The following is a 26,863-nucleotide window of genomic DNA, read 5'->3' as shown; positions in this document are numbered from 1 at the left end:
AACTGAGAGTTGCAGCAGAAAACCTGCAGATTTCTGGGAGTTTGTTCCAGATATGTGGAGCATAAAAACTGAAAGCTCTCCATGTTTTCCATGTTTTGACTCTGTGGACAGAAAGTCTGGATGCTTCATAACGCAGCAGCAGATCAGAAACCTAAAGCATTCAGTGCTTTATAAACTAACAGCAGTATCTTTAACAGACAGGAAGTCAGTGTAAAGATCTGAGAACTGGACTGATATGATCCACTTTCTTGGTGTTAGTGACTCGAGCAGCAGCGTCTGGATCAGCTGCAGCTGTCTGATGGATTGTTTAGGGAGACCTGTGAAGACGGCGTTACAGTAGTCGAGTCTACTGAAGATAAATGCAGGACCAGTTTCTCCAAATCCTGCTGAGACATAAGTCCTTTAATCCCTGATATATTCTTCAGGTGATAGTCGGCTGTAACTTGTCTTAATGTGGATGTTGAAGTTCAGGTCCATGACGACACCAAGAGCTTAGTTTGTAGTTTTTAACTTTATTGATTGACTTTTAATTATTCTTCCTTTGCTCTAAAAACAATTACTGCAGTTTGATCTTTGTTTAATTGAAGAAAATTCTGACATCCAATCATTGATTTGTTCAGTGCACTAACTCAGTGCTTGTGTTGGACCAGAGTCCCCTGCTGATACGCTTATGTAAATTTGTGTGTCATCTGCGTAACCGTGGTAACATATTTTGTTATTTTCCATAATCTGAGCTGGTGGGAGTTTGTAGATGTTGAACAGAAGACGTCCCAGAATGGAGCCTTGGATGTGTAATTACCTACAGACACAAAGTAGTCCCAGTCCTTTAAGTAGGATTCAAACCAGTTTAGTACTGGGCCAGAAAGTCCCACACAGTTTTCCAGTTGGTCTTGTAATACGTTGTGGTCGACTGTGTTGGAAGAACAACAGATTTTGCAGCTGCGCTCCAGAGACACCAAGAACATCGACAACAACTGCAGATGCAGGTTCAGATATCGAGAGATGAGGTTGAAAATCAGCGAAATGGTCCTTTAAAGTCAATGTTTTAATGTAAAATAACTAGCTAACTAGCTAATTAGTGACATCGTGTATTTAACAGTTATTTGAATCCAAAGAGATGTACATATGTTTTTTCTTTCTGTCCTTCTCTGCAGCTCTGTGACTTGAACGACGACTATGAGTTCAGTGTGCAATTCACTAAAAACAGCCGGGGCCTGGGATTCACTATTTCTAGCTACATAGGCGACCTAAACTCAGGTAATAATAATAATAATAAGCTGGTAAGGATCATTACTCCAAGATAAATAATAAATGAATAATATCTCTATTTTACAAGCCAGTAAAAATACTGTATGTGTTGAGCTGCTAATGTTTTTGTTTTGTTATCCTGCTCTCTTCAGTCTACAGCGCTGGTGTGATAGTGAAGAGCATAGTGAAAGGCAGCACTGTCGATCAAGATGGACGCATCCACATCGGAGACATCGTTCTATCTGTGAGCTCCAGTAAAAAACACAACAGACTTTTTTTATTGTTCTCTCTGAAGACAAACACCTTGTTGATTCTCTGCTGAATCTCAACGATTTCAGCATCTCAAAATCTGCACAGTTTGCAACTTTGAGTAGTTCTGTACTCACCAATTAGAGTCTTTTTTAGCTGATGAAGGAGTATTCTACTAGTTTTACTTTTACTCCTATCCATCTCTTCATCATCCCTGTTTTTGCCTGATGCTTTCCATCTTGTTCTTTTTAATGTTTTATTACTATTGATTTCTTTTTACTCGCTGTGTCTTTACTTCATCCACAAAAATGTTTCTTCTATCTGTGTCGTAGCAGTGCCCTCTGCCTTCATCTGTCTGTTTCACCTCTCTCAGGTCGACGGGGTGAGCCTGCAGGGCTGTAGTGAGCAACGTGCAATGGAAGTGCTGAGGAGGACGGGTCCTCTGGTCCGGCTGAGGTTGTTGAGGAAAACAGTCCGTCTTAGCCACATCCTGCCCCCGGTCCCTCCCCTACAGCCCCTCCGACACTCCCACAGCTTCAACGAGGGCAATCCCTACAGAGTGGGCCTCAACAAGATTCAGGAGACAGGTGCTTTGTGGTGAAAGAGAGGAACATATCATTTTGATATTGAAAACTAAATAATGTGGCATGTACTGGTCTATAGGTCTACCTGCATTATGTAGTTTCATTTGAAAGTGCTTTCGGTGCTTCTTTAAGCTGATGATTACTTTTGATAACTCTCGCATGTTGCCATGTCTCAAATGCTTGCTGTGAAAGTGTATACATTATTTTTTATTTAACTCAAGTGTGTTTGTGAGCATGTGTGTTTGGATCTGTGCTCAAACGTGTTTCCCCATCTCCCAGGAATCTGCTCACTGCGTGAAATCTCCCGGCGAGCAGCATATGCCAACAGACGACCCCGACATGATTCCAGAAACGGTAAGCTCCCCTTCCCATACTGCACCGCAGTCTGGAACCGGATCATGGGACTTAGTCTGATATGCTGAGTGGGCTCAGGGAACAGCAATGTGGCAGTGAAGCATGCTCTTTGATGGGAGTCTATTTATAGTGTTGTGCAATCATGTGTTTATCCAACTCATTCAGCTCATTCCAGATGATTTGTCTCTCACCCCGCCTGCATATATGGCTTTATTTAGACAAGGATTTTTGGGCTTGATTAGAAAGCACAGCCAAATAAGCCCTGATTGCTGTGAGGCTTTAATAGATGAACAAGAAAACATTTGTTTGCCAAGAAATCAGATGGTGGGTGTGAATACACATGCCTGTGTGCTTGTACTGTGGGTGTGTGTGTGTGCATGTATGTGTGTGCATGTATGTGTGTGCATGTATGTGTGTTGACATTCTGCTGGAGAATTATGCTGCCTTCCCTCTATAAAACAGGAGAGGTGATGTTTTCATATAGGATCCTTTTCTTTATTGAAGGAATTATCAAGGGATAGGGTAATGTGACTGGACAATGTGTGTGTGTGTGTGTGTGCCTGTGCTCATATCTGTGTTTGTGTGATATGACGGTAACTGTTCTGTGTGTGTGTGTGTGTGTGTGTGTGTGTGTGTGTGTGTGTGTGTGTGTGTGTGTGTGTGTGTGTGTGTGTGTGTATGTGCACAGGAGTGAAACTGACACCAGCTGAGGAGGAAGACCTGAGGAAGAGGTGGCAACATGCAGTTGGACCCCGTTATGACGTTATTGTATGTCTCTCTGTAATGAAGAAATGCATTACATTCATAAACAAATCTAAAAATAAATGTTTTATGACATAATTTCCCTTGTATAAGACTACATATAACTATCCATGTAAAGAAAAAACTTCCTTCCCAGACTGACGCCTACACATCTCCTCTACGGTCCTCTTACCTGTCAAACTTTACTTCCCTGCTTCTTTTCTTCTTGTCTTTACCATCACTCATGTTCACCATCACTCTTTTAGGTTTGTCAGCTGCAGCGTTTCAGTGAGACGAGCGGTCTGGGCATCAGTCTAGAGGCTCGGGCAGGGCATCACTACCTGTGCTCCGTCTTACCTGAGGGGCCTGTCGGCCAAAGCAGCAAGATCTTCAATGGAGACCAGATATTGGAGGTAATCGACTGTTCTGCAACTCATCCTTTAGTCATGTAAGAAGGATGAAGTTATGAGAACATGTAAATTGGAATATAATCTGTGTGGGAATGATTATTGGTCACATCTGTGGGATACACAGTTTAATGACTAATAAGAAGGCTAATAATCATTGATTATCTTTAGTTCACAGTAACATAGTTTCTGTTATGTGTCTGCCTTTCATTCAAGCAGTTAACAATGGAAGCATTTAGTGGTTTTAGAACAGCAACTGTATAAACCTGAAGTGGGACTATGCTCATTGCATAGTAAAAACATATTGTATGTATATCTGATAACAATAATTAGATGACAGTTTGTTTCTTTAAACCTGCATGAATCTATTTTTCTGGCTAATAGGTAGCAGCACAATAAGACCTAACAGTGACCTAATATCACCTTGTTAAGTTGATATGGCAAACGTGTTAGCAAGCAACTATCTAAACGCATTGAGCATTAGCATTAGCATTGTTTGGACTTGTGTTTTTTGGTTTATTATGGTCTCCAATGCAATAAATATCTATTCAGCCACTAAATGCTGCAGTCTGTTCGCTAGTCGCTGTTCTGGTCAGCTAGCATACAGACGGTTTTTAGAGCTTTCTCAGTGAAAATAGCTGCATACTGCAAATAGTGAGACCAAACCAAACAGTAAAGTTACAGAAACAACAAGCAGAAAGACACTAAAACACAGCATAGAGCAACCAAAGAGGGAAACTGCAGAGATGGATAATCATTACCAGTATCTGTATAAACTAAACCTTTCACATTTAACAAAGCAAACAAAACATCATTACTATACAAATATCAGTTAGTTCAGCTTTAAACCACATGATATAGTCAGTGCTCACTATTTCAGTAAATAAGAAGGTGGGTGTGAGTATGTGAGTATCTGTGTACTGTAGTAGTATTTGTACTGTAGGGGGAGATCTTGCCCTCCTCCCCTTCCACTGGGCAAGTTCACACACCCACACATATCACTCATCATGATGAGCAGTCAGTGTGATGAACTCTTGGACAATCTACAGTACAGCAGCTCGCAATATAGAAAATACTGCAGACGGGCTGCTGTCCCTCCTGTCTCTGAGTGTGTAACATCTGTGTCGCCGTGCAACGCTTTGATCTCCACCAGACGACACCAGCGTGTGAAAGCTATTGTTCATCTATGTTTTTAAATGAGCCTCACTCGGTTTAGCAGACCTCTATTACTTTCAACCTTAACTGTGCTTGCTGTGAGTTGATGTTCTGTGGCCACTAATTGCTACTTGATACCCAAAAATGAAATGTTGCTTGAAAAAATCTACTTTTAGTACTAATACATATACACACACACAAACATGTCTCTAAATATTGTTATTTGAATGTTAGAGGAAGGGATTACATACTGCATCTTTAACATCTGACAAACAGCTTAAAGCATGACTCAGCCAATCACTGACCTCAGGAATATCTATTTTAGAAAGTGTAAACACAGTATTTCTCTTCCTGGCAGGTGAATGGGATCCCTCTCATTGGAGAGACACACAAGGAGGTGGTCAATATTCTGAAGGAGCTGCCGATGAGTATATGCCTGGTATGTTCTCGCATTTTACCCCCTGCGATTCCTGACAGTGATGAGGAAGAGGACGATGATGCCCGTCTCACCCTGAAAGAGCTGCTGGCTGAGTTCAATGACAAGGTGAACGCATGCATCAATGGACAGATGAGCTATGGAAGGAAGGATGAATGGAGGGATTAGTGTTAAGCTTTCCCCTTAAAACAATATGAACATCAGAAATATTTCACATCCTTTGCAATTGAAATTATACTCAGAAGTGCCACTGATGCTCTTCTCTTACATCCCTTTCCTCTGTACTCTCTCTTCACTTGTCTCAGTTGGACCAGGGCTGTGTCATTCCCTGTCCTACAGCTGAGGACATCACCAAACGTGGCGTGCCCCCCATGTCACCTCCTCTGGCCATGTGGGAGAGAGAGGCTCAGGTGGTCGAGCTGGAGAAAGGCGAGTCGGGACTGGGCTTCAGTATCCTGGACTACCAGGTCAGAGACATGCCCCTGAGCCTTTCTACAAATAGAACAGACTGGATTAGACTGCAGTCTAAGAATATCAGTGTGGGGTTGGATAAGGTGAACACTAAGAAAATGGAAAAAACATGTGGACTTCTGTATTTTAAAGGGCAAAAATGTGTGCATGAAACCTTTGAGACTGAAAAAGTTGCTGTTTTAAATTCTGAATAACAAAAATGTCCACTCATTAACTGTTTTCCCCTTTATGAAACCAGCCGATCCATTTGATTTTCCTGTGTTTGTACTTGTGCCTGTACCTGTGTTTGTGTCTAACACATGTCACAGTATATCTTCAGCATCCGTTCCATTCTTATGTTGAACTATAGGATCCAGAAGATGCCACTAAAACAGTTCTGGTAATCCGCTCCTTGGTTCCTGGAGGTGTAGCAGATCGAGATGGTCGCCTGCTTCCTGGAGACAGACTCATGTTTGTCAATGAAACTGACCTTGAAGGCTCCAGTCTTGATTATGCCGTGCACGTCCTAAAGTCCACCGGCTATGGTCCCGTCCACATCGGTGTTGCCAAACCGCTGCCGGTACGTGAAGAAAACAAAATTTGATTTAATCTTAGTTAGTTTTATTTTGGGGCATTTTATGCCATTATTGGATATTTGACAGTAGAGGGATGATGAGGGAGGATACAAAGATCCCCGGCTGGGTGTGAATCTAAACCCTCAGGTTACCAGGGCAACCCTTAAATCAAGAAGTATATTTAAATATAAAATAGTTCACGTTTAGACACATACAGACATCAAAGAGATAGATACTATAATAAATAAATAATAATAGATACATTGTTGATAAATGTATATTGTCTGGCAGTATGTATCTGTGAGATGTGTTTTAAATATATATTCATTATAAAGGGCTTTAACATACAAATACCCATCAATTCTCAGGTGGGTTGATATTTCATAAAAATATTTTCCAAACTGATATTTTACATGAATAAAATCATGAAATAAATGACATTTATGTCACAAATATGCAAGTTAATTAGTTAAATGTATGTTTTTCTTGAGGGTTTTGTTGTGGACTGTGGCTTAGTAACAAGGAGCAGAGAATCCAGTTACAGGCCGTCTGAATATTTAATGCAGCTGAGAGATGAACACAATGCTTGACCACAGTACAGATGGAGAGGGAAGAGGAGAGGATGGTGTCTAATTTACACTCACCTTCTTTTAGCCTCTTTGCTTCCATGTGAATTTACTCACTTTTAAACACGCTGACATTTTTTTTGCAAACTGCTAAATTTCAACTTGGGAATCCTGCGTTCTCAGCTGGAACTGTGCGGCGGTTTGACGCCCATCTCGGAGAGAAGCACTCGAGCTTCCTGCGATGACACTGACAGCCACACTCAGGTCAGCCTGCTAGCTGAGGCAGCCGAGGCTAACACCAACACCTGCAACTCTGAGGACAAAAGCATCATCCAGCCGTGTTGCACCACTACGGTATGTCATGGAACATTCATTTAACATCAACCACAAAAATACTGTTTAGTTTTATTGCTGCACAAATCTTTGTACATACTTTCTGTTTGCTTTTTATCCTCGGTTGTAAAACAGAACAAAAAGAATCATATAAGTTAGTACGCAGGAGAGTAAACCTGCACACAGAACTGAGTACAGAAAATTACTTTACTGGGCTTTTTATTCCTTCTTTAGAAAGCAGCAGTAAAGAGAGGACAGGAAAGGAAAGGAGGGAGAAAGACATGCAAGAAGCTGCTGCACTCAATCCAGGGACGTTGTGGTTCATGGTCAGCTTCCTAACCTCTAAACCACAGCGGCAGCTCGACACAAAACATTTTTAAAGATTTTGAGCCAGTATTGCTCAGAGTTTGTCCGTTATTTGTAAATCTGGAATAAATAGAATTGTCAGAATTTAAGGGGAATTTAATCATGAACCATAATCTAACAGTAATCCTGTAAATGAGCACTTGTTTGAGACTCAACAGGTAAAATCTTGCCAGTAACCTTCACAGTAACCCTGCAGCAGTCTGAATCATTGCTCATTACCATGCAAACCTGAGATTCTGTAGCCATTTTAGCTGCTCTGAAGGAGATTACCATGACAGTGTCTGTTCTCTCTGCTCACGTTCTATAGTGGAAGCTTACAGCCGTCTGTAATCAGTATCACTGGGTCAGACACAGAGAAAGTGCTCAGTGTCAAAGACTTGTTTCTCCATTGTGGCCTCAACTCAATCCTATTGAGGCAGCCTTTTGTACTGGCCTTTGAGTAATTACCAACAATTGCCTCTGAGTGGAAGTGCTTACTGCTTGAACGACATTGGCACCTGGTCTAGTGCAAGAACATACTGTACTGACTGAGGCACATACACACATGCACACTGACACTCCGAGCAGCAAGTGTCAGAGTGTTCTCATCAAAGACAGGCTTGTTGCAAAGGTACCTTCAGAACTTCTGTGATGCTTGTACTTTCTGTGAAGGTTCAAAGAAGATCTCCTCACTGCCCCCTTTTCTTTGTGAAATGCCCTGAGGGACTATAGAAGTCTACCTCGCTGCGTGTTTTACATCTTCGAATTACTCCAAAGGCCTTCACCCTGGACACTTAGTTAGAAGTTGTTTGAAATCTTTTTCATGTCACACCAGGTATCTGATGTTTGTGATGATACTAATGCACCAGGTTATCTTTGCAAAATCCACTACTTTTGTAGAAGTTGTAGGATTTGTTCCACAGCGGTGTGCACACTTACCTGCAGTATGTTGTTGGAGTTTACAGTTCTCAGCCATTGTTGTTGTTCCCATTCAGGCCTTTTTATTTGTTCACCAACCACCACTCACAATTATTTGTGTGTTTGTCGTGTTCTCTCTACACAGGAAAACCAGCTGCGTCAGCGCTTTGGCGACATGGAAGCCGACAATAGGCAGCAAGCGCCACCTCTGCCCCCCCGCACCAGCTTTGAGAGGACAATCACTGTTGTCCGGGGCAACCGTAGCCTTGGTATGTTCTCCGTCTTTCTCATGATGATGGTGTCTTGGTGTGTGTACGTCGCTGGCATGGCGATAATGGCGATAATAGGCGGTGGTGATGACGACTACCCTGAAGAGGAGTGGTGATGAAGTGATGTGGTCCTCGTACCTGAGAGGAGATGATAACTATGTGTGTGTGTGTGTGTGTGTGTGTGTGTGTGTGTGTGTGTGTGTTTCTATGTGTGCGTATGACTGTGTGTGTGAGGCCACTGATGAGGTCAAAGCAACATGAGAAGACATGAAGAAGTAATATTAAAACCAATGAGGATATCAATATTAATTTGAATGTTGAATATTATTGTTTTTATACGCCAGTGTTGACAGTAAATTGTCTTAACTGAGAGCGAGTCCAGTGTTTGACGATTCAAACATGACAGGAAGGAAACAACAGGGTGTAAAAGCGCTCCTGCACTTTCAACTAAAGGCACCATGCAAAGGAAACAAAGTCATTTATATTCTAGAAACGTGCTCTAACAAGGCACCACAGTACTAATACTACTACTGTGTGTGTGTGTGTGTGTGTGTTTGTTCATAGTTAGAGAAAATCAAGGTCATAACCTACAGTCTGTGTGTCACTGAATTCTTTGGTTTCATCTGTTTAAAATATTGCTGAGATATTTCCTGTAGCATGGTTTTGTGGAGGGTTTTACAGACTCTGTGTGTGTTTTTGGTTTTGTGAATCTAAATATATTTGAATTTGAAGCAACAGCTTCAGCATGGGCAGCATGGAGTCACGGTGTCTATCTATCTGTAAGGCTTGAATATGGGGGATTTTTTATGAACAATTGTATAGTAGTACAATATTTATTTGTACTACTTTTCATTCTTCCTATTATTAGGTGCCATGTATAATTCTGTCCATTGCGTAACTATGACTGTATGTCCAATGTTGGAAATGTGACATACTAACATGTTGGCACAGTGTACGGTCGGACTGTTTGGTTTTTAGAGCAGGTTGTTAAAGGAAAAGGTTTGATGGACTAAAATGAGGACTTTTTTTCTTGCCTTGCTCGTCTAAAATAATGATTATAAAGAAATCTTTACTTCGTGTTGAATGGTGTCGAGTAACTGCACTCACTGTACGTTTATTGAACCCATAAGTTCTGTTGAGGTCAAAACAATTAGCGACAAATAGAAATCCCTTTGGAATGAATCATAAGTTATTTTAAGGTTTTACAGCATTATTTGTAATAGAAACATGTATTTTGATGCTGTGTTATAGTATTTCAATTCATCTGGATTATGAAACATTCATCATTATTCCTTAAAACATCCTCTCATGTCTTTGAAATGTTTGTCTTCTGGTTGTCCTGTCAGCGTCAGTAGCTGTGTCTCCAGTCGATTGTATTCCAGGCACTATGATTGTATTGTAATTTGAATGTAATACCAAAAATTAATAAACTATTTATTTGATCAAAAATAAGCACAAAGTCATTTCTTTGACCAGCTTCAAATTATGTACGACCATAGTGTTGTGGATGTGCGTAGTCTTCCATTAGACTGCTCTAGTCTAGACTGTGTAATATGTCGTAGCCTTTTCCTGTCTGCAGTGTGTATCTGTGTGTGTGTGTGTGTGTGTGCGTGAGGTGTGTGCGCGGTGGTGTGTGTGTGCAGCCTGATTTACCTGCTTCCGCCTGTTTGCATTAATGAAGTGTTTGTGTAATCCGCCTAGCGTCCAATGTGATAATGCCAAAGTCAGGTGTTTGTGCGACTGGCATGTGTTACCCCCCAGTCACCTGTGCCCTATGCCCTCTGTGGTTGTGTGTGTGTGTGTGTGTTTGCAGTTGTGTACCTTATGCGAGCGTGACTGTGAGGGATGATGCTGTGTAAATGTCAAGCATGTGTAGCCGTGTTTGTGTGCTAATCTGCCTAGTGTCTGTCTTGATTATGCTGATTATGCCACTGTCAGGTGTTTGTTTGGGCGACTGTCTGTCTGTTTGGCATGCATTCAAAGCAGCCTTAGCCAACCCTCCACTCACCTGTGCTTGTGTGTGTGTGTGTTTGTGTGTGTGTGTGTACGTGTGTGTGCGTGTTGGCAGGGATGTCGGTGAGTGCTATCAAGGACGGCTCAGGCATGCTGGTGCGCAGTGTGGTCCAAGGGGGCTCTGTTAGCCAGGATGGCAGGCTGGGGGTGGGGGACGCCATCTTGGCCATCAACGGAGAACATACCTCCAACCTGACCAACGCCAAGGCCAGGGCCATGCTCCGCAGACACTCTGTCATAGGGCCAGAGATGAGGTGAGGAGCCAGTCACTATCCGACAGCATTGCAACATGCAGACGAGTTTTGTTGTGGGCTGAAAACAGACCAGGTGACGTCTACTGTTACATCACGGTGTTAGTCATACAACTTCATGGGAGCTCTAAGGGGTGTTTTAGAGTTTACATCACTGAACTTCCTCTGGATCAACTGTTCTCAGTAATCCTCAATCAGTATCCAAAAAGACTTGGTGGCTGGATTTGCATCACTCTGTGCGTCATCCTGGTTATAACGGATCTGAGCCTTCACATTTCCTGACTAGAAGAGAGAAATCCTGCCGTTCTGGCACAAACCGTGACATATCAAGTACACTCACAGCTGTAAATATTTTGGTAATTCTGACAGTAGCAAGACAGATTTTTAGTAAGAAATGATATGATATAATATAAGCGAAATAAAATAATTATTATGGGTAGTGATTACTGTACGCAGTGATTTTACTAAACCTTTTCACAGCAGACATGTTGACTCGTCACGGTAGGAAAAGCACAGGTGTTACCAATGACATCAACAATCACTCCGTTCTGTTTAAGTGCCCCAGTAAGAGTCGTGACAGTGTGAGCAGGCGTGCACAATACCAGGACCCTGAAAACTGAGCAGCTAAATGGAATTATACCTGTGCTTTTCCTACTGCGACGCCTCAAAATGTTTATTTTCAGTACACCGCTGCAAGGAAGTGCATTTCTTTAGAGGCAATTAGAAGAGCAGACTGATTGGCCGTGATTATTCCCAACCCCCTTGCACGCCCACTGAAAGTGCGTTCTTCCTAATCCGATGCATTCTAACTGTGCTGCAGGTGTGCCACAGGCCTCCTGCACGAAAAATGCCAAATGCCATCACTGCTCTGCAGATCATGCACCTGCAGAAACAGATACAAGTAAATCACAGGTTTGAAATAAGCACTCAGTTCCAAGTTTATGAGGTAGACGTAGCTAAAACTAATACAACAGCCCTGCATTAATATCATACCCTTACAGAAGGTATTAATTACATTCAAGTTGACTTAAATGAATTCAACTTTATGGTCATTTGGGAGGTTGTAGTTTGTGGTGCTGTTGAATTGTAGAGGTTTCTTATATTTCATCCACCTCATTTATATCAATAAGTGGAAAAAACATCTGTCAGTATATCTGTATATATAGTATATAGTATATATATAGTATTCAGTATACTGTATATATATCTGAATACAATTCAACAGCACCACAAACTCTAGAGCCTCCAAAATAATTGATTTACACGGTGCACCATTAGCTCACGAGAGTCTTTTATGTTACATTCATATACATTTCTCTTGTGTCATAGTTCAAATACTTATTTGCTTGGAATATGAGAAAGCCAGTATGTAGGAAGGTCCAGTGGGAATGCAGAGAACAATCAACCTCTGAAGAAAGTAATTGAATACTGCTCACGTTTTCTAGATCTACCCATGCAGATCTGACTGAGTGAGTATATGTACATGGTAAATATAAATATGTGCTCTGCTCAGTCACAAACATGACTTTCACTGCATCATCATAAATGATCTTTTCTGCAGATCTCCATTACCACCTTGTTTTTGACGCTGCAGTCATAGTTGACTGAGGCGCTGCAGTCATGTTAAATTAGATTAGATGATGAAATTTTAAAGATTGCCTGAGGGGAAATTGGGTAAATTATTGCTTGTACTAACATCAGCAGTTATAGCTCCACGTTGACAATGCTTGTTTGGCTGATTGGAGATGTGCTCCACTTCCACCACCCTGCTGCCCTGCAAAACACCCACTCACTCTCTCAACCTCCTCTTTCTCTTCCTCTCTCTGTTGCTTGTACACACACACACGTATACACGCACACACACACACACACACACACACACACACAGCCTTTCAATGGTCTAACCTCCAAAAACACCTTTTTCCTGCTATGGGAAATATCTCTGAATAATTCATCACTCATCTCACCTTGAACAGTGTGCTTCTGAATAAAAGAGCGTTTTAAAGAGCCTCTCATAGATGCACTCACAATACACACAAAGATGAACGCACACATGCATCCTGTCGTTCACACACACACAGACACACACACACACACACACACACACAGACACACTCACACTAGCCTGCTCCTGGCACCACTGCAGACAAACTAACAGAGAGTGGAGGCTGATGAGTTGCTTTGGCAGCCTCAGAATAAGACAGACATAGAAGGGTGAGGGCTTGTCACTATCAAACCGCCTCTGTTGAGATTCGACAGGCTGTCCACACGGCTCAGTCACAACAGCTTAGTGCAGAGGACCTCCATATTCAATCTGCCACCATGAGTGGAAAAGAGAAATTGGCTCTTTCAGCGGATTCAAACGGCGTGTCTTCTGGTGGCATCACACAAGAATACACGTGGGAGGGGCCTTTAATGATGTCCTTGACACTTCAGCTAAATGACATCTTTTACGCCACTGCGTAGATACATCCGGGTTTACACTAAAAACACTTTATTTAAGTGAGTCTTCTTCAATCTTTTCATGACATTAAAACATATTTACATTGATTTTTTCTGGGTTTGGGGCTCATCCTGTTGAAATGCATATGACATGAAAGACTCAGTAATAATTAATGTTTGTTTATTGGTTGTATATCAGGTCTGAATTTAAAAACAAGACGATGAATTAGTGTCTAATTAATAACTAATGATTATTTGAATTATTTAACATTATTAGACATAATTTGAAGTGTCCAGCTTCCCCCCCCTCTTCTATACTGGTGCATGATTCTCATGGTTAAAGGTTGTCTGATTGTCCAGATTGTCAGACTACCTGATGTTCATTTAAACCTGTTTACTCTCTTCTATGTCTAACAAACAGATTAGAAAACATTATTCTCTCGTTCACTGGCAGATCTAATAATCCATCCATCACATGTAGAAACCATTCCTCAAGTGTTATGTGATTCTTCTTGTCATCCTATCAGTCATTGTTTGGTGCTGAATGTGAAATAAATGTGCAGCTGTGAAAACAGAGTAATGAAAAAACTTCAATCACATGTTTTCACCCTCCCTCCTGTAGTATAACCTACGTCCCAGCCTATCAAGTGGATGAGCACCGTACTCAGCTTTGTTTGCCCTCTCTGGCATCCATCTCAGCAGACAGCTCCTCTTCCTCCCCCACCCCACCAACTGCTTCTCCAGAACCTGCGTTGGCTCCGGCCAGATCCCCCGGTCCAGTCAGAGCTGCGGTTCCAGTTCCAGTTCCAGTTCCAGTTCCAGCTCCAGATGTATCCACTCTCAAACCTTCTGCCTCATTCAGATTTAAAGCCGCAGCTCCAAATCCAGCGGCAGTCAGAGCCTCTGCTTCATTCAAATCTCCATTCAGAGGCCGGGCCGCAGTCCCTACCATCAGCCCGGCCCCAGACTCAAGGTAACGTAAGATCCAGAGGTCTCAGCCTATTATTTATGGTCACCTAATCCCAACCCAGGCCCCAGAGTGCAAGATAAAGCTGTCCCAGGGTTTATTAGACTTCAAGGCTCCAGCTTTATTACATGTTGATGTGTTTCCTGACTATGAAATATCTATACATTCTTTGGAATGTGAGTTCCTTCATGTGTTAACCGAAGGCTTTTGATTTTTATGGTAACCAGGAATTTATGACTGTAACACATCACACATCTCAGTTGCCCGGCAGCTGAAGTCATACTAATGATCTGAGTTATTATCTGACACTTTAATTAAGCGTATCAAGGAGGAAACGATGTGTTTGAGTGTGCAACCAGCTCAGTGTGAGTCTCTTCCAGTCCATATTTTCTCCTCTCCATTCTTCTCTGTGGTAAAGGCAAAAAGCTTCTCTGAATGTTGAATCTCTGAGTTATATTTAGCTGTTCGCTTATGGATCTCAGTGCTGACTGTCAGCGAAAATGAATTGCTTCACTTCTGTCTGTCCCTGCTTTCGCTCCATCTTCGTGCCTCTGCCTTTCTCCTCCCTCCCTCTCTCCTATTCCTCTCTGCAGCCTTTTCTTCACTCTTATCTTTCAATTCCTTGTCTTTGTCTCTTTCTCTGCTAGATTTCTCTCTTGACTCTTTGTTTCTGCATTTGTCTCTCATCTCTCTCTCTCTCTCTCTGTTTCTCTCTCTCCGTCATCTTGCTCTGGTCTTTTTCTCCCCACCGTGGTCCTATCCTCTCCCCTCTCCTGACTGCTCTCTTTTAGCCCTGCTGGAACCATTTGTTCTGCCCTCTTCTGTAACTTAACTGGCTATAGGCTCCTGCTGCGCAGATAGCACCACTATCACTCACCTCCATGAGCTTATTACAGCCCTCCACCGTTAAACATATTCATGAAAAATTCTCTCCTTCTCTAGCACTTTCTTACACACACACACACATATATATACAGTGTATATATACAGAGATACTATATATACGTGTTAACACACACACACACACACACACATAAAGACACTACCTTACTGCGACCTCGCTGGCAGAAAATGTGTATTTTCAGGGCTATTTGAACCTAAAGTAGTGCATCTTCTCAAGGCCTGCAGATATACTCTATATACTCCAGGCTGCCTGTAGCCGTGTGTCACACTGTGTCAGGACATAAAACAACAATGTTAACCACAAATATTCTAGTTTGATCTAGTCGAATGCTTCTTAACAATCTAACACCACATTTAATTAACATAACAGAGAAAAGCAGCAAATCATGTCAATAAAGCTTCTGGAACAAGATCATTTTTAGCACGTTTGCTTCATAATTGACTTAAATTGTTGCCAATTAATTTGCTTTTGACTGACTAATCAATGAATCAACTAATTGTTTAATCAGATATTAGTAACTAAATGCATGTTTATGTTGGGAAAGTTCACATTTGAGGGAAATAATCAGATTTAGAGCGTAGTGATTTATACAGCATCATCATGTTTCAGGTTTCATTTGATTTATTCTATTTAATATTTTCACCATCAGTTGGCAGATTCCTAAATCTCACAAGAAGAAAGAAGAAGGAAAAGAAGAAGGTGAGATTGTGCAGCAGAAAAAGAGCAAAGTACCAAAGAAGCTGGAGGTGGAGATAAAGGTGGACGGTAAAGAAGAGACAGATGATGAGTTTTATCCTCACACCCCCGTGTCGTGGGATCAACCTAGAAGGTCAGTAAAACTGTGATGTCAGTAATCATCTTTTTTCATTAGTATTTATTCACATTTTCTCTGCCCGTGATTCTTTCTATCCTCTTTGCACCAGAGAAGGTTTAACACAATCCAAGTGTGTACAGGTTATGTTCACAGCAGGGTGCAGCAGCACGGTGCTCATATGTCTTAGATTCAGAGAAGGCGACTTCTTTCCCAACCTGTATTTATCGCATTTATGACTGCATCCCGCTCGGATAAATCACATAAGCTGCACTGCATGCAAAGACCAGCTTTTGTGTGTCTTTCCCTGGCAGGTATAATATTCTATTGTTTTGACTTAATCTCTGAAACTCTATGCAGCGAGCAGAGAGAGGCTGAAAGAGAAAGAATTCATACCTGATGGATTAATGTTGCAGTAATGTTTCAAACCAAGTAGGTTCTTACCGTACTGTAAGTAGGATTTTCAGTTCTATAATATGTGTGAAATGTTCCCGCTATCCTGCTTTGTGTTTTAGTGTGCGGCTGACTCGAGCACCAGGCCAGTCCCTGGGTATCAGCATCATGGGAGGCAGAGGCATGGGCCGAAGAGTGAGCAGCGGACAGATGATGAGGGGAGTCTTCATCAAGCACATCAGCCCCGACAGCCCAGCAGCACATAATGGCACCCTTCGGACTGGAGACAGGATACTGGAGGTATTTGTGTGTGAGTGTTGTGCCTGATTGTGTCTGTGTTGCAGAGACAGGAAGGGAGACACTTATTAGAAATAACTAGAAATGAGAGTGTGTTTGCATGTTTATGTGACTGGCAGAGAAAGAAGAAGTGATGCGTTTGCTGCAGGCGCAGGTGAACATACACTGTGTGTACACACACATGTTGTAATGTGACATGATGATGTGTTAGCATCATGTGTTGATGAACAAGATAACTGGAAGATGTTATTTATTCAGACCTATTGTCTTGGTTCAAGATTCAGCTTAAACTTTGAAAATAGAACAAGGTAGAAAAAACACCTCAGTAATAATAATAAATACTAGCTAACCCATATATACAAAGAAAAATAAGCAGTTATTCAAATATGTTGTTGTTGCCTCTCGACGAGCTACTAACAGAAAGTCACATGGTGATGTTCAGCCCTCCTCCCGGTGATGCGTCTCTGTTGCCGAGGAAACAGGGTTTTAAATGCTGACACTGTATTTGTCTACGTACCAGCGAAGAAGAATAAGAAGCAGCCCACCCTCATGTGAAAATGAAATATTCAACTTTATATTTTGGTTTCCTGATTTTAAATCATGTTATATTATTTATATTATTTTTTCTGTGTCTTCTTAAGAAAAATATTCTAAAACAGCATTTCATCCCAGCTACACATCAAAATCTAATAATCCAGTTATATTACAGATGTTTTCTTGTTTCTGTGTTCTGGTGGTGACAATAAGAATATTTAAAATATTATAATATTTTATCTGGAATCAATTTCTCCACTGAGTTTCCAGGAAACACTGCAGAGCTGTAATAGTGTCTAATAGTGTTTCTGTCCGTTCTATGTCTCGGTCAAGGTGTGCAGTGTGGATCTAAGAGATGCCAGCCATGAGCAGGCGGTGGAGGCCATCCGCACAGCCGGAGACTCTGTCGTCTTCCTGGTTCAGTCCGGAAAACACAGATCTCAGGTAGAAACATGTTAGAAAACAGCCACAAGAAAACTTCTGTTAGCTTAGAATACAGTGTGCAGTGTATATTCAGGTACAGCTTGCATACATTACATTGTGTAGCGTTTGAGTCCCTCGACGCTCCAGGCTGAATCTCAATACTCAGCGCATGCAAAGAGAAGTTGCAGTTTACAGTCTGCTGGACAACTTCATCAGAACTTTCATCAGTTCAATTTGTGTGTGGGAGATGTCCTCTGGATACAAAGCTTATTGAACAAAAGTATCTCGGACTGAAAACCTATTTAATGTCATATACTGTGACATTTCAGAGGCTCTATTTGAAGCATCTACGTTTTACAGTCATATACATTCATCTGCCTACTGCCTCTGTTTCCTGTGTTTCGCCCACAGTCTCCTATGCTCAGCAACCATGAGAGGCTAACTGCAACCCCACAGTCCAACTCACACAGCAGCAAGGTAACACTGCTCTACAACATACTCAGTGCTTTCTGTTCAGAGACGTACATGTGATGGAAAATGTTCTCCTGTCTTGAGATAGATAGAAACTTTTTCATTGCTTTTCTAGTGTGGGAAATAATATGCACTGAAATATTAATAATAAGAAGCAAACTGTACTCCCCTCTGGAGTCAAAGAGCTGTAGTTACTTTTTTGTGTTTTAAAGGTTGTGATCACCACTTTATATTTCATTAGACAAGCTGTGAAGTCATTTTTCTCAGTTTCTGTTCCCATGCAGCTCCTGATGTTTGGCTGCGTATGGCTGTAGTGTATAAGGAATGTTATATACTATATGATATACTGTATAGAGTGATGAGTCGTTAACACCTACACATCACTCCTAAAAGAATAAAGAAGCTTTACAGGGTTTTTTGAGAGGTAGCTTGTTGTTTTGGTGGTGATGTGTGTAGAACTGCACTATATTTGTGTTTCCCCTCATGATCACAGGAAGCAGAAACTCTCAGTGGTCTGTTCCTTAGTCTCTCCCCTACAAACCCCTTCACTCCCACCCCCTTTAAGGTTGGTACATTTGTGTGTGTGTGTGTGTGTGTGTGTGTGTGTGCATGTGTGTTATCATGGGTATGCAGGATCCTAAAAGCAGCCTTGCATTAGCATTTGCACTAAGCCAACTTCCAAAAAATTAATTAACGTGCATATTTGTAGATAGAACCCTTGTAGTTCAAAGTCCCTTGCAGCTACCTTGTTTGTTTAAACCCTTTGTTTTTCTCTTTGATGGAGATGCATAACTCTCTAAATATACAGTGCATTCTTTTGAAGTTATTTCCCATGCACTTGTAAGTTGGTTACAAAATAATGCATGATTCTGGTCATCTTTCATGTTATTTTTAGCTGACATTAAAATTGTGTTCATTAATTCATCCTGGTTGTCAGTTTTTCCCACTGCTACATCAAGCACACTGAGCAAGCCTCAGGGGTAGTCCAACTCATGCCTGAAGGACCCCTGAGGCATCTCCAACTCAGCCTGTTCAATAATGCAAAACTTCTCCCAAGGCACCTTCGCCGACATTTGATAGAACGGATCGGAGAAGTCCCATAACTGTCACGACACCGATCACGGCGGCAGCTGAAGACGAGGAAGACACTGGCAGAAGTAAGTCCACATCATAAAGACGTCTCACACACACACACACACACACACACACTACACACACAAACACAAACACACACACACACTACACACACACACACACACACACACACACACACACACAAACACACACACACACACACACACACACACACACACACACAAGCACCTCTGGAATGAAATGCTTCCTCTCCACATGAAGTGTCAGTCATTACATATAGCATGCCACAGTTTTTTTTTTTTTTTTTTGGCGTAGCCATCATATCCTTCCTCTAACAACCTCTTGTTTGTTAACTCTGTCTCTCCCAGAAAAGATGTTCCAGCGTTATGGCAGCCTGTCTGGGAAGCTCCAAATGATTGAGCTAGAGAAGGACCCCGCGGCTCACGGCTTGGGAATCAGCCTAACAGGCAACAAGGACGGCACCAGGGCCCGCATGAGTGTCCACGTGGCGGATATAGACCCTCAAGGACCTGCTGGTTTAGATGGGAGGATACGGGTGGGGGATGAGCTGCTGGAGGTGAGGAGGCGAGTGAATGTGAATGATAGAAGACAATCAGTTAGGTTCAGCTCAACATATGGGAGGAATGTTTAGGGGCCAAGGAGGGTCGGAGTCCTAGAGAGAGACAAAATACCAGATTCAAAAATGAGAGCAGCAAAGGAGGAGCAGTTTTTTGTGGGTAGGAGGTATGTATGAAAAAGCAACGTTGAGTACCGGCACAGTAGATTTTTCAGGCAAATTAGCATTTGAAGGATGGCTGGTGCTGGACTGGAGTCTTGCAATGAGCAATAGAGATGAGGAGGAAAACTGAGGGAGAGGAGCGGCTGACGGGGGGAAAAGAGGGGGAGGAGAGAGAAGAAGATGGCAGATTAATGTGGAAATAGATGGGATAAAGGAAAAGATGGGTGAGGAGAAAGTACATGATGTTTTTAATCTTACAGATCAACGGTCAGATCTTGTATGGGCGGAGTCACCAGAACGCCTCCACCATCATTAATAACGCTCCCTGTAAAGTCAAGATCATTCTCATCAGGTAACATGCAGAGTCATTTTCTTGTGGCATTTACATTTCTCCCCAGATAAAGGTGTTGGTAAGCCAGCTCAGGTAGAATAGAGGATTTGGTTTTGTTTTCCTAGGAATAAAGCAGCTGTGGGTCAAGTGGCTCCAGGATCCAGAGCAGAGAGCGAGGACACAGTCGACAACCGGAGAGACTCGGCAGAGCGTGGAGGATTATCCCGAGACACCCATCACATCATCCTACCTCAGGTACAACTCCTTCAGTAAATCTTTGCATTTTCCAGTGTCAGACCTCCAGCTGCATATTTCACTTTAACAACTCGAGCAGACACAATAAACAGTATAGCAGCCAGATTCTGCTTCACTGCGTCTCAATTATTGTTCAAACATTTGTTGTTTGTCCGTTCAGGATCATGGAGATCTTGGCCTCTGTCTGGCAGAAGAGGAGACCAAGGAGGGAGTGGTGGTCAGGTCCCTGATCCAGCATGGCACTGCTAGTAAGGTGTGACATAATCAATCTTCAACATAAATATGTGTTTTTTATTTCTATTCCTTAATCTACTTTATGCACTTTAAGTTCTGCAATGTGCATAAATCATTGTTTCCTGTGCAGCTCCATGAATTATGAATATATATTTATAATTTTATTGTCGTAGTAGTAAAAAGTATCAAAGTACTCAAAAGGCCCGACAGAGTGATTACTGGATGATTATTACTGATGTATTAAAGGTCTAAACAGCATTTTACTGTTTCAGCTAATTCTAACTGCTTTATCTACTGTTGGGTAACTTGATCTATAACAATCAACACATTTATAAACTGTTTGGTTTTTTTGTATGTAAAACCTTTAAAGTAACTATATAATGTACTGTATGTCAAATAAATGCAGTGGAGTAAAAATATAATATTTACCACTGAAATGTAGAAGTTTAAAAGAGACTTTTATTCAGGAAGGCTTTTTCATTTGAATTCTTGTTATTTATGTGAAACGTTGTGACGCTGCAGCACCTTTGAGATTCACTGTGATTGAAAAGTGCAGTACAGATTAAATGCGTTATTATCATTAAATGTATATTCCATCTCTGCATTTTATCCCAACCTCAGTTGTAACTAAGAAACAGAAATATAAATAACCAAAATAACCTGCCTGTTTAATTTGTTTTAATGTTTTTATCCTTTTATCATCTCAATTATTTTAGTTTTAGTCCTCGGCGGAATTATTACTTTGCAATTATTTCAGCAGGTTGCACAAAATTTCATCAGATTTCTGCGTCTATCAAGCCTCAGTGATCTGACTGTAACTTTTACAAATCAATAATCACAATGAAGAGGCTCAAATGAGCATCACATTACTATACGATACTATACGTGATGGGTCTACTCTCTTGGTACGTCTGGTAATATTTCAACCAGATTAACCTCGATGGTGACGGTTGCCATGCTCTAAAGCGATGCCATCATGTACAAATAAGCTTTCATGTAGGGCCCCAGGCAACAGTTATTCAGATATTTGTCCAGAGGGTGTGTTTGATTTTTAATTTCACTTCCTCTCTATCCTTCTGTTTCACATATTCTCATACATTTTTCTTTGCTCTTGTGCGATGTTTTATTCATGCGTCTGTGTGCAGGACGGCAGGATAAAGGTTGGAGACAGAATCGTAGCGGTGGGTGATGAACCTGTGGCTGGACTGTCAGTGGACAAGGTACAAACACTTACACGCATACAAACACACACAATATGCCCTTCAAGGTCATGCTGATTTAATGATTCATGACTTACCTGTCTTCTCTGTATTCAGGTGTCCAGTTTGATTCTCAAACACCAGGTCACTGTCAAACTGTCCATCAGCCGCTCTAAGAGTCTCTCTTCCTCCTCGTCTTTACCTCTCCCTACGACCGCCTCCTATCCCCCCCGCGCTCCCTCTCCTGCTTCCTCCCCAACCCTTCCTGTCTCCTCCTCCTCATCCTCCTCTCCATCCCTCAACACCATGCTGACGTCTCCCACGGGCCGGTCTGATTGGCCAGCATCCACTTCAGCATCTTCTGACCTCTTGAGCTGTCCGGTTGTGGCAGGCAGGGAAACCACCATAGAGATTTGTAAAGGAAGTTTAGGACTGGGCCTCAGCATTGTAGGAGGATGTGACACTCTGCTGGTGAGAACCGTCAGCTGACATTTGTCTTCTTGTCTCATATAATTTAAAACAACAAAGTAAAGGGACATGTGTTATCTTTATTTAGGAAATGTTTCACCAAACCTGCCTGGCAACAAGGCAAAATACATATTGACAGTAGAATACACCAGCATAGATTCTATCAGTGAACATGATGATGCTGTATTGTGTTAATATCTTTAAACATTTAGAGTTTTAATTGCACGGCATTGGCTGAAATGCCAAGTAATACAAGGATCATTTGTACTCTCTCTATAATAACGAGTGTTTTCTAATTTCTCCACCAGGGGGCAGTAATAATCCATGAAGTGAATGATGGAGGAGCAGCACAGAGAGATGGTAGACTGCAGGCTGGAGACCAGATATTAGAGGTATAATAGATACACACACTAACATACTGTGTTATGTTCATTTTATTCAGTCAGTCAACATATCTCAGTATTGAACCTGTGTCCCATTATAGTTCCAGTATACAGAAACTGTAATGGAATATTATTAATGTGTCTTGTTTTCATTGATATCATTTGTTTTATAATAGAGAACTTTTTGTGGGCACATAAGGCAAATTTAAATTGTCTGTCAAATTTAAATGTTTGTTCTTTGATGTAGGTTATCAAATAGCCTGAGCTTGTATCTTCATTTATCACTGTCAAGTGAAAGCTATGTTTCTCCAAGTATTGATACTATTATAAAAATACTGTAAATGATGTATCAAAGCAATGCTTGCAGGTTGAGTCCAGGGCAGCCCCTGCTGCAGCCAGATAAAACACTCCCTGTCATTTTTTATTGTGCAATCCATTTTCTTTGTTCCCATCTCTTCTAACCTCCTTCACACCTCCACGCACTGCCTCCCTCCCTCTCTCTCACCACCTCCCAGGTAAACGGTATCGACCTGCGGCAGGCCACTCACGATGAGGCCATCGGCGTGCTGCGGCTCACCACCCAGCGTGTTTGCCTGTGTGTCTTCAGGCACCAGGAGGCTTACAGAGAGGAGGACCTGTGGGATGTCTTCAGCCTGGAGCTGAGGCCTCATCCTGGAGAGGAGTTGGGGTTCACCACTGTGGGGAAGAGGTATATGCACTATGCAGTTGTGTCTGACCAAATGTAACTCGAGGGTAGATGATGTAGGGCGTTAGTTCAAATCTTAGATGTAATACAGCCTAATTACAATTTTGCACATTTGTGAATGAATATAAAGCCAGTCTAAATCTTGCACAGTCAGATCTGCTATGAGATATTAATTTGGAAAACATTCATTGAGACTTATTCCAGCAACTGGAAGCCAGATCAATGGAAATGATGTAGAAGATGACATCAACAAGCAACATTGTATTTTGACTTTGACACAAGTGTGATCGCACCACCTGTGAACTCTTACACCTTGTGAAGACGAGAAATAGGTGAGAAATAAATCAGACCGCACATCTGCTGAATCGTGTCACTATATATAATGAAGTAACTGATTCAGCAAATGTATGGCCTATTTCCTTTTCACATAGATTCTTATTTTTTTATTGATGAGATTAGTTGAAATGAGCTTTTTTCCAGAATAGTAACATTGTCTAAACTTGTTTTTCTAGTTTTAAAACTTTGAGCAGCTCGCAGGAAGAGTCTGCGAGTGTATTGATCCACGCAGGTGTAGGAAGGTTTATGTTCATGTTTCAGTGAAAAAGATCACATGTCAACCTGCTGTCAGTTGCTGGCTGAGTCACATGTACTGATGATGCCTCTGACCCAAGAATTGGGTATTATCACTATTGGTATTATTTACTTTTATAAATGTTACATATGTGACCTGTAGAATTAGACGCCACACAGAGTGTGTGACCTACTGAGTCCTTTTAGAGAGCAGCTCTAGAAAAGAGAAATAATTAAAACAAAATATGGCAGTGGGCTATGACTATCAACAGAAAACATAAAATAAAACCAGATAAATACATATTTAACAACCATAAAACCACAAAAATAACCTGGGATGGTTTCGATGCCAAAATCACTTTGCAATTGAGAACACAGTGGTCGACAGCTGGTGCCAAAATTCCAGGACGTGTATTCCAGTAGTGTCTAAATCGAACCACCTGTTAAAATATTGACAGATAACATCCTTTAAGTATTTGTACAGGAATATTTAATAAGATATGTGTACATTTACCTACTACTTTACACAACAGGGTCACAACACCGTCCACTCTGCAAATCTCCAGGTTGTTCACACGTATGCAGGAAGACAGACCAAGATGTACTTGGCGGAGTAACAGTAATATTACTCAATGCTGGCGCCTTGTGACCAAAACCAGACAGACAAACCAGACAAAAGCCAAACGAAAATGACGAGAGGAAACAAATGTACACAAGAGATGGTGAAGGACTGACGAGGTGCCCAAGAGAGGTTGAAGGACTGTTTGTGGAACAGCTGAAGCCCTGAAGTGTGTCTGTTAACTCTTTCTAACTATTTCACATGATACAATGCAATGATTTGCAGCAGCATTTCACTGAAATTAAAACCTGTGTGCTGTTTTCTTAAGAGACCATGTAAACACACAGTTATAATGATCTTGAATACAGCCGTTGTTTCTGGAAGCAACACATTGAAACGCTGTCAAAAATTCTTCACCACCTGCTGCTGAACCAGGTACGACAGTAAAGCTTCTTGATAACAGGCTTGTCATTTAAAGCAGCTGAAAAGATCAAACCTGCTCTTTTGTTAATCTGTGTATCATTTGTTCTTTTCATATTCAGTTGGGAATCCAAATTTGGAAAATTAAAAAACAAATAATTATTTTGTTATTCATTTATGAGTCCAATAGAAAAAACTAACAACAGCTTGTTTTTTGTTCTTCGATTTTATGCTCAAGTCAAAAATAGGAAATGAAAAATTGGGCCACGGACAGACATTGAGTTTGGATATTTAATTTGTCCGATTTGTGTGACCAGGAAGTTACTGACAGAAGTAACAGTAGTAGTGGCAATAACTCGGTCTCTGGGTCACTAAACTGCAATCCAACCTCTCTCGTGCATTAACTTGCCCTTTCTCGCACGTGTCTCACCATTTCCTCTCGCAATTTTCACTCATCTTTTGTCTTGTTTGGCACCTCATACGAAATCAGCACCAGCAAGTGAGACTGTGACAGCCTACTTACAATCTGCTTCACATTTTACTCAGATCAAAAGAAAAGAACAAAGAACACATGCATTAACATTTAAACAACTTTGAGAGTGATACCAAATCCTTAGTGGAGCAAAACTTACATTACACTTTATTATTATATGTCATATTATTATGACATTATAATGGCCATTATATGGCATTATTGTTATATGGCAAATTACATTTATCCCTTTTTTAGAAGAGTAGACTGTACTTGAGCTATGAGACCTTTACCCAGTTCTAGTTCAGGGACTGAGAAGCATCAGCGATCATTACTGTAAAAAAGAGGTGATAAACACATAATGAAATCACACGCAGTCGCAGCATCCAGTAATCACCATAAAGGTGAGAGAGCCAGGCCATAGGGTCACACCGCAGGGAAGACATGGGCCACGTTATTTGTGGAGAGTTTAAGTGCAGATTTTCATGCTACATATCTTCGCACAATCAAGTGTGACGTTATGCAAAACAGCAGGCTTACAGGTCGTATAATATAGTCTACAAGCGTGAAACACACACAGTTTTTGACCTCTGTTTTCTTCCAACAGTAATGACACGGGCATCTTTGTGTCAGATATCATCAAAGGAGCCGTAGCAGATTCAGATGGCAGGTTGTTGCTCGGTGACCAGATTCTGTCAATCAATGGGGAGGATGTCCGTGCAGCATCGCAGGAACATGCAGAGAAGCTGCTGCAGGTCTGACACATTTGCACGTACACATACAAAGTCTGTCAACTAATTAGTAGTGGTTTATACTTTTTGTTGATTCATCATTTTATGTGTGATGTGTCATAGAATTGCAGTGGAGCAGTCCACCTGGAGGTGGCTCGTTTTAAAGCTGGACTGCAGTACTCACAGTGGAGCCAGGTAAACTGTTTCTTTTAACTTTATGTGTATAATCCATGTTAGACTTCCAAATATATATATATATATATATGTATGTATATATATATGTATGATGGTATTAGCTGCTGAATTTACCCTATTTTTATTTAGCTATGATATATTTCATACTAAGAATCCAGATGTTCTTAAATCAGCTCAATTATTTGAATGTGTCTGTAGTTCAATTATTACTGTTATGCACTATTTTAACAATAGTACTTTGTGAACCTAGGAGTACTTTAAGTTGTGTTTTATCCAGAGCGAAGACTCTGAGTGTTCCACCCTGACACCCTCAAGTGGATGTGATGCTTCCCTCGGCCACCAGAGGGAGACAGATGACAGAACAGGGAGC

At 41.3% G+C, this 26,863-nt stretch overlaps 1 protein-coding gene across 1 annotated transcript in view; it reads left to right on the top strand.

The window, feature by feature from the left end:
* Positions 1 to 26,863, top strand: part of si:dkey-92j12.5 (multiple PDZ domain protein) — a 38,980-nt gene that overhangs the window by 5,971 nt on the left and 6,146 nt on the right. The window contains exons 9-38 of the mRNA XM_042429763.1: positions 1,155 to 1,257; positions 1,401 to 1,492; positions 1,871 to 2,084; positions 2,361 to 2,435; positions 3,124 to 3,203; positions 3,443 to 3,589; positions 5,097 to 5,282; positions 5,480 to 5,641; positions 5,995 to 6,204; positions 6,949 to 7,119; positions 8,507 to 8,630; positions 10,699 to 10,897; positions 13,959 to 14,309; positions 15,857 to 16,036; positions 16,534 to 16,711; positions 17,576 to 17,686; positions 18,077 to 18,142; positions 18,630 to 18,701; positions 19,194 to 19,293; positions 19,600 to 19,808; positions 20,231 to 20,322; positions 20,427 to 20,556; positions 20,717 to 20,809; positions 21,936 to 22,010; positions 22,107 to 22,460; positions 22,766 to 22,849; positions 23,356 to 23,549; positions 26,175 to 26,322; positions 26,422 to 26,493; positions 26,771 to 26,863. The exon at positions 26,771 to 26,863 is cut by the window's right edge and continues 4 nt beyond it. Of these exons, the coding sequence (XP_042285697.1) occupies positions 1,155 to 1,257; positions 1,401 to 1,492; positions 1,871 to 2,084; positions 2,361 to 2,435; positions 3,124 to 3,203; positions 3,443 to 3,589; positions 5,097 to 5,282; positions 5,480 to 5,641; positions 5,995 to 6,204; positions 6,949 to 7,119; positions 8,507 to 8,630; positions 10,699 to 10,897; positions 13,959 to 14,309; positions 15,857 to 16,036; positions 16,534 to 16,711; positions 17,576 to 17,686; positions 18,077 to 18,142; positions 18,630 to 18,701; positions 19,194 to 19,293; positions 19,600 to 19,808; positions 20,231 to 20,322; positions 20,427 to 20,556; positions 20,717 to 20,809; positions 21,936 to 22,010; positions 22,107 to 22,460; positions 22,766 to 22,849; positions 23,356 to 23,549; positions 26,175 to 26,322; positions 26,422 to 26,493; positions 26,771 to 26,863 (4,365 nt within the window). The remainder of the gene's footprint in view (positions 1 to 1,154; positions 1,258 to 1,400; positions 1,493 to 1,870; positions 2,085 to 2,360; positions 2,436 to 3,123; positions 3,204 to 3,442; positions 3,590 to 5,096; positions 5,283 to 5,479; positions 5,642 to 5,994; positions 6,205 to 6,948; positions 7,120 to 8,506; positions 8,631 to 10,698; positions 10,898 to 13,958; positions 14,310 to 15,856; positions 16,037 to 16,533; positions 16,712 to 17,575; positions 17,687 to 18,076; positions 18,143 to 18,629; positions 18,702 to 19,193; positions 19,294 to 19,599; positions 19,809 to 20,230; positions 20,323 to 20,426; positions 20,557 to 20,716; positions 20,810 to 21,935; positions 22,011 to 22,106; positions 22,461 to 22,765; positions 22,850 to 23,355; positions 23,550 to 26,174; positions 26,323 to 26,421; positions 26,494 to 26,770) is intronic.

This window comes from Thunnus maccoyii, chromosome 2 (genome assembly GCF_910596095.1).
Source record: "Thunnus maccoyii chromosome 2, fThuMac1.1, whole genome shotgun sequence".
Taxonomy (NCBI): Eukaryota; Metazoa; Chordata; class Actinopteri; order Scombriformes; family Scombridae; genus Thunnus; species Thunnus maccoyii.
Note: the sequence above shows the minus strand (reverse complement) of the source record. Positions and strands in the feature narration are given on the sequence as shown.